Here is a 7,364-nt window from a genome sequence, read left to right on the forward strand (position 1 = left end):
TCACCCAGTTTAAAAGGCCATGGATTTGGCAGAGGTTTCTTGAGAGGAGATGTTTTTCACCTCAGCTCCAGCAAGACTTTCGGTCTGGTCTCCCTCGGTGTTCTTTTACCCAAGAGAGGCCATCACAGCCTGGGTGGGCAGACAGAGCTGGGCAGAAAAGGCAGCTGGATGATGATGCTGAGAGAGCAGAGGTGAAGGGGTCGCACCCTCCCTGGTGTCCACTGGGACATACTGGGCCGTTGTGGGGCAGCACAGGGGACTCTGCTGAGACCTGGGCAGTTCAGCACCTCTATCATGGCCCAGAGGACACAACTCTCACCATGTTTGTTCATGGCATTAAATTGGGAGGAGCATTCCTTTGCCTTGGGATGCCATTCAGGGCACACCTGACAGGCAGGTGGACTGTCCAGTCAGGAAGTTCATAGGACAGTTCAGGAGGGAAGGGAGATCAGTGCTCTGCAGTCCAATGTCCAGCTCCAAGCAGGGCCAGGTCTGAGCTCACACCATTGGCTCAATAAATGTCAGCATCCACAGAGAGATTTTACACACAAACCAGGCCTCTACCTCCCCCCTCAAAAGTAAAAGAGATGAGGACTTTGACCAGCTCCTTGAAAACAGGCCTTGTTTTGCTCTACCCCCTGAAATTCCTGGGAATATCTACCTTGTCCAGAGGATGGGGTTCCTCCTGCAGGGCTGCTGGCACATCTCCAGGCCATGGGGTGCTTTGTGTTGTGCTTTAGGGATAGAACTGCCCAGTTTATTGCTCCCACAGACTCTCCAAAACACATTGGAGAGGAGAATTGGAGGCACAAACGGTGAAGATCACAGGTTGAGATAAGAACTGTTTACTGGAAACTGCAAGGAGATAAGAAAAGGAACAGCAACAGCAACAATAATAATAATAACAGAGAACATGAGAGAGGCGAGTGAGATATATATATATATATATATATATATATATATGTACACACACACAAGCACAGGAATCACTTCCCCACTCAATGCTGTCCCTCCAAGGTGTCTGTTGAGTTCATTTAGTCCATGACTGTGGGTTCTATCCACCCTGGATGTCTCCCAGGGCAGGGCTGGGGTGCTGTGGGCTGGTTTCAAGCTGCCTCAGGAGCTCACAACTGGTGTATCTGGAGCAGTCCATCCTCATTGTCCATGGGAGTTCTGGGACACAGTGGCAGTGTCATTCAGCAACCAGTATTATACAATTGAACATCGCAGACTCTTCTCACCCCAAACCAAATCCCCTTGAGGTACACACCGTGTTTCCCTGTCCCTCTGTGTCACCCAGCAAGTGCCCCCAGATCCTCGAGCAAAAACAATCCCACAGTTGAGTTTGCCTTTGTTTGAGGCAGGACTGATCCAAACTGTCTTTCCTCACATGTTCCTCATGCGCACCATGGGGACTTTATCCCCTCCGATGGTACAGGGAGGTTCTGATGGGCAGGGCCAGCTCAGTTGGTGGAGCCTCGGGTGTGAACTGACCAGGTAGCCTTGGCTAAATGGAGATCCCAATGTTTCAAGGTCCCACCATCCAATGCTTTCAAGGTGGTTTTGAATGGTGCATTGTTCTATTCAACTTTCCCAGTGACTGGTGCATGATGGGGAACATGATACACCCACTCCATCCTGAGCTGTCTGGCCCAGGGGTCCATGAGGCTGTTTTTGAAATTCTCAATTCTTTCTAGGGGCCATGTTCGTACAGGACTCACTTTTCCAGGCCCAGGATCTTCTTCCAGGCAGTGGTGTGAGCACAGGGTGTGTCTCCAGCTGTCCAGGGCTTGTTCCCACCATTGTAAACACAGGGTATGATGTGATCCATCTGCCAGGCCTCCCCATATCTGTATTTCCACCATCATCCCCATCCCACAGAGACTTTACCTGCTTGTCCTTTTTGTTCTCAGCACATGTTTCACAGTCATGAATAACCCAGGACATGGTGTCTATGGTTAAAACCACTCCTCCATCATGAACCAATGTTCCATCTCTTGCTGATGACCTGAGGCGTCCTGGGCCCACTGAGCCAGAAATAATTCACTCTAGTGTTGCCAGTCCAGATCCACCTGAGACACTTTAATCTTAGCATCTCAATCCACCTGTTGTCCCTACAACGTGTCAGGAACTGTCAGTGAAGAGAGCGTGCCGCTTTTCATTTTCTGGGAGCTGACTATATGGTGGGGCCTCCTCAGCATGTGGCTCCTCCTCCTCTGATGATGATAGTCCAAAATTTTCACCTTCAGGCCAGTTTGTGACAACTTTCAAGATCCCTGAGTAACTGGGGTTTCTGTGTGATCTTGCTGTGTGATCAGAGCCATCCACTGGCTCCACGTGGCATCATTGGCATGATGTGTGGAAGGGACTTTCCCTTTCAACATCCAGCCCAGCACTGGCAGTTGGGGTGCCAGGAAGAGCTGTGCTTCAGTGCCAATCACTTCTGAAGCAGCTTGAACCCCTTCAGAAGCTGCCAGGATCTCTTCTTCCAGAGGGGATGTAACAGGCCTTGGATCCTTTGTATCCCAAAACTCCAGAATCTCAGGGATCATCCTCGAGTTTCCCCAGGTACCTTCTGCCAGAGGCTCCAGGAAGGACCATTCTCCAGGGTCTCTGGAGCTGCTGGGGTTGGGGGCATTGATGTCCAGCTTGCCTTCCTCTTCTCCTCCTCCTCACCATTGTCCCCACAGCACAGGGTACATTTCCCACTGGAAAAACAGGGATTTGGGGGCAAAAAGCAATTTTTTTTGATGGAGAATGTCCCTGGGGGTCATGGTTGCACCAGGGTGAGGCTGCTCTAGGGCAGCTGCTCTCTTACCTTGGAGCTTTCCTCCTCCTCCTCCCACTCCCCCTCCTTGTCATCATCTTCCCTGTGTAGGGCACATTCCCCAGAAAAAAAACAGTGAGCTGGGGGCAGAAAACTGCTTTTCTGAGGGGGAGACTCCCTGGGGGTTCTGGTCATGCCAGGACATCCTTCCTCCTTCTCCCCCCTCTCCATGTCCTTCTTCTCCTCCTCCTCACTGCCCAGGGCACATTCCCCAGAGGAAACCCAGTGATTTTGGGGCACAAAACTGTTTTTCTGATGGGGAATCTCCCCAGGGATCCCAGTCATGTCAGGGCAACCTTCCTCCCTGACCACCTCCTCCTCCTCCTCCTCCTCCTCCTCTTTCTCCTCACTGCTCAGGGCACATTCCCCAGAGAGAAAATCACGGTTTGGGGGCAGAAAGTTGCTGTTCTGATGGGGAACCTCCCTGGGGGTCCCCGTTGTGCCTCTCTCCCTCTCCCTGTCCTCCTCCTCCTCCTCATCCCCGCCACTCAGGGCACCCCTGAGCTTGGCCCAGAAGAGGGGCCGGGCGAGAGGCTCGCTGGGCCAGCGCAGGTGGGTGCGGCGCAGCAGCACACGGCGCATGCGGTGGAAGGCTGAGAGCTCAGCCTCAGGGATGTCCTCAAGGAAGACGAGCACAAGGACATCGCGCAGCTCGTCAAAGAGGCGGTAGCTGGCGAGCTGGATCTCCAGCGAGCACCACTCGCTGCGCAGGTACCCGCGGCTCACCACGCACACCGTGTGCTGGCTGTTGTACACGGCATCCACGATGTTGTCCACAATGGCGCGGCCGGGGCGGAAGTCTCGGTGGTGGAGGCAGAGCCGCAGGGCCCCGCGCTCCAGCTCGGGCACCAGCTCCTCCAGCACCCAGCGCTCGTCTGCGGAGTTGTAGGACACGAAGGTGTCGTAGGTGTAGCGGCGCCGCTCCCGCCGCCAGCGCCCACGTGCCCACGCCCGCAGCAGGTACAGGTGGTAGCGCAGCTGCCAGTACCCGCGGTGGTGCAGCAGCGGCAGCGCCAGCAGCAGCAGCACGGCCGGTGCTGTCCCTGCGAACAGGTACCGCCCCATGTCCAAGTAGCACACACGTGTGTCAAAACTGTGCAGGTATGCCGGGGCCCCGCCTGCCTCGCCGCAGGTGTAATTGTACAGGTAGACCACCTGCACAGGCCCCTGTGCCAGCCAGGCTGGCAGCCAGACGTTGGCACAGCTGCAGCTCAGCGGGCACTTGCGCAGGTCTAGGTAGCGCAGGGCGGGCAGGCGTGTGGTAAGCGCCGTGTCCAGCCCGCGCAGCTCGTTCTTGGCCAGGCGCAGCTCCTCCAGCTGTGTCAGATTGCCAAAGACCTCGGGGCCGAGCCCACGCAGCCCCGCGCTCTCCAGGTCCAGACTGCGCAGGCGGCTCAGGTTCTTGAAGATACCGGCAGGCAGGGCGCCCATCCCACCACTGCCGTCGGCCAGTGTCAGGTACCGTAGCTGCGCCAGGTCATCGAAGGCATCGGCAGGCACGGCCGAGAGCGCGTTCTGTGACAGGTACAGCGAGCGCAGGGCACCCAGGCCCTGGAAGAAGCGATGCGGGACCACGTGCAGCCCATACGGCTGCTGCGCCTGCAGCTTGAGGTCATAGAGCCGGCGCAGGTGGCGGAAAGGCGGCGGCTGCCGCGGGCGCCGGCTCAGGTAGCGCAGCGCGTTGGCGCGCAGGTCCAGCACGCCCAGCGTGGTCTGTACTGGCCGGAACACCGCCTCGCTCACCTCCAGCAGCCGGTTGCGGTCCAGGTAGAGCCGGCACAGCTGGGGCAGCCCCTGGAGCGCAGCGGCCGCCAAGTGCTGCAGATTGTTGCCACCCAGGTCAAGGGTCTGCAGGTGTTTGAGCCCCCTGAAGGCGCCGGGGAAGAGCACAGCCACGCGGTTGTTGCGCAGGTTGAGGTCACGCAGCCGGTGCAGGTCGGCAAAGGAGCCAGGCAGGAGGTCGGTGAGCAGGTTGTTGTCGAGTCGCAGGTGCCGCAGGTCGTGGAGTCCCCACAGCGCCGCACGGTCCAGCCGTGCCAGTCCGTTCACATCCAGCCGCAGCCGCCGCAGCGCCGGAGTGTTGGCGAAGGCACGGGGACCAGCCACCAGGATGCGGTTGAAGCGCAGAGACATGTTGTGGAGCCGCCGCAGCACTGGGGCCCCATGGCACGACGGCAGCCACCGCAGCAGGTTGTGCTCGGCCACCAGCTCGCCCAGTGCCGCGCGCTGTGCCAGGCCCAGCAGCTGCCCCACACAGTTCAAATTCTGCAGCCGGTTGCCGGATATGTCCAGGGCACCCAGCACCGGGCAGTCAGCCAGTGCCTTGGCAGGCATCACTGCCAGCCCTATGTTCCGCAGCTGCAGCCGCCTCAGCCACGGCCCCGCAAGGTGCTGGCAAAGCTCGGTCAAGCCCCCCGCACCCACCTGCAGGCCTGACACGTCCACGCAGCGCGGGGGTACCACCCTCAGGAGCCGTGCAACGTCCAGTGGGTTCCCAGCCAGGTGTAGCCGCGTCAGGTTGTGCAGGCGCAGCCGGCCAAGGGGCGCTGGGTCCGAGATGTTGTTGTAGGACAGGTCAAGCACCCGCAGCCCCTTGGGCAGCACCTCGGGGGCCGCCCCTGACAGAGTCCCCAGGGAGTTGTTGCAGAGCAGCAGGACCCTCAGTGCAGGCGGCAGCCCCGGTGCCAGTGCTGACAGGGTGTTGCCGCACAGGTCGAGCAGATCCAGGCGGGGAAGGTGCCCCACAGCCGCAGCCACGGGGCCCAGGGCACCCAACCGGCCCCCCCCGCAGCAGCAGTGTGGCCAGCACGGGCAGCGCCCGCAGGGCCCCTGGGGCCACAGCGAGCAGCGGGTTGTGGTCCAGCCGCAGCGTGCTCAGGTTGCCCAGCCCAGTGAAGACCCCCGTGGGCAGCACTGACAGGTGGTTGTGGGCCAGGTCCAGCTGGGCCAGTGCCAGCAGCCCCCGGAAAGCCCCCCGGGCCAGCAGCTCCAGCCGGTTGTGGGTCAGGTCGAGGGTGCAGAGCCGCGGGAGGTGGGCAAAGGCGTCAGGGGGCACCTGGTGCAGGATGTTGACTGAGAGGTTGAGGGAGGTGGTGTTGGGGGGGGAGGTCACCCACGGCAGCCCCCACGGTGGTCAGGAAGCGCTGGACGCAGCGGAACAGCCCCAGGTCCCACGGAGCCTGGATGCAGTTGCGGAAGCCGTAGGGAGAGATGCCCATGGGCACCGTCACCAGTGTCACCAGTGTCACCAGCAGTGGGGCGTACATCCTGCCCTGTCCTGGTGGGATCCTGAGAGGCAGGAGAGGAGGAAAGAGAGGAGTGAGGGATGTCTTCAGCAACTGAGGGACCCCCTTTAAAGCCCAAGGACCTCCCTTGGGGCTCAGGGACTCTCCCACATACCACCCCAGAGACTCCCCCTTACACTTTAGGGATCCCCCTCAGGGCTCAGGGCCTCTCCCACACACCACCCCAGGGACCCCCCCTCACACACTCCAGGGAGCCCCCCAAGCACCCTGGGACATCCCCCCCAGCACCCCAGGGACCCCCCTGCCCCCCAGTCCCCAGGGATTTTGGAGACCCCCATCCCCTCAGCAGGATCCCACCGTGCTGCTGCCTCTGCCTCAAGCGATTTTGGGGCAGAAAAGGGAAGTTTTGGGTATTGTTTTGTGTCACTGCTTCCCTCTCCCCCACCCCCCCACCCCGTGACGTGACTGGAGGCGGTCCCTGCCCAGATGGATTTGGGTGTCCCCAAAGAGGCTGGGGGGGGCACAGCTGGGTCACCCCCCTTCTGGTGAGGCCCCCGGGGGGGTCCCTGGGACCCCCAGTCCCGTGCCCTTCTCCCCCCCTTAATTCCTGCTCCCCCCCACCTGCTCTTGGTTCCTCTTCCCCCACCCCCCCCAAACCAACCCACCTGGTTTTGGTTCCTCGGGGGAAGTACTGAGTTATGCTGGTCTCCAGTGGGCTGTACTGAGTTGTACTGGTGAATTTGGGTAGCTGGGGGGGCTATGGAGGGGCTGGGGGGGCTGCAGGGACTGGTGTACATCAGGGTCTGTGGACATATTGGGATCTGGTAGGGTTATGGGGGCTGGGGGGACCCTGGGGGGGCTGCGGGGACCCTGGGGGGCTGCAGGGATTGGGGTGTGTCAGAGTCTGGGATACTGGGTTCTGGGGGGTTATAATGGTGCTGGGGGGCATTGGATGGGGGGGTGTATTGCAGTCTGGGGGGGGTTACGGAGGTCTAGGGGGGCTATTGAGGTCTGGGGGTGTCTCTTAGGCTACAGACGTTGGGGTGCATCGGGGTCTGGAGGTTCAGGGATCTGGAAGCGCGGGGAGAGCCCTGGGGTTTCAGTAGGGATCCCTGAGGTGTGTTTAGGGGTCCCTGGTCCCCACCCTGTGATGGGGGTCCCTGAGGTGCAAGGGTGTGTCCCTGGGGTGTTTTTAGGGGTCCCTGAGGTTTGAGGGTCTTGTTTCCAAGCCTATGCCCTGCCCCCTGAAGAACTGACCCCGCCCATAAAGTGAACCCCTAAGCCCCGCCCCC

The 7,364-nt window shown here is 60.1% G+C and overlaps 1 protein-coding gene and 1 long non-coding RNA gene across 2 annotated transcripts; both read right to left on the reverse strand.

Moving 5' to 3' along the window:
- Positions 1 to 829: 829 nt before the first annotated feature.
- On the reverse strand, positions 830 to 2,551 carry LOC113962043. The gene is made up of 2 exons (XR_003532433.1): positions 1,891 to 2,551; positions 830 to 1,173 (listed from the first exon to the last, which is right to left on the reverse strand). It is a non-coding gene; the product is annotated as an uncharacterized LOC113962043 (long non-coding RNA).
- Positions 2,552 to 2,579: 28 nt separating this feature from the next.
- LOC113962044 (toll-like receptor 13) lies at positions 2,580 to 6,907 on the reverse strand. Its single transcript, XM_027672853.1, is given in 4 exon segments — positions 2,580 to 5,611; positions 5,613 to 5,930; positions 5,932 to 6,115; positions 6,738 to 6,907. Coding segments are annotated over 3 exon segments (3,294 nt in total). The 5' UTR covers positions 6,094 to 6,115; positions 6,738 to 6,907; the 3' UTR covers positions 2,580 to 2,797.
- Between the last annotated feature and the right edge of the window lie 457 nt (positions 6,908 to 7,364).

Source organism: Neopelma chrysocephalum, unplaced genomic scaffold (genome assembly GCF_003984885.1).
Source record: "Neopelma chrysocephalum unplaced genomic scaffold, ASM398488v2 Primary Assembly neopelma1_99868, whole genome shotgun sequence".
NCBI lineage: Eukaryota > Metazoa > Chordata > Aves > Passeriformes > Pipridae > Neopelma > Neopelma chrysocephalum.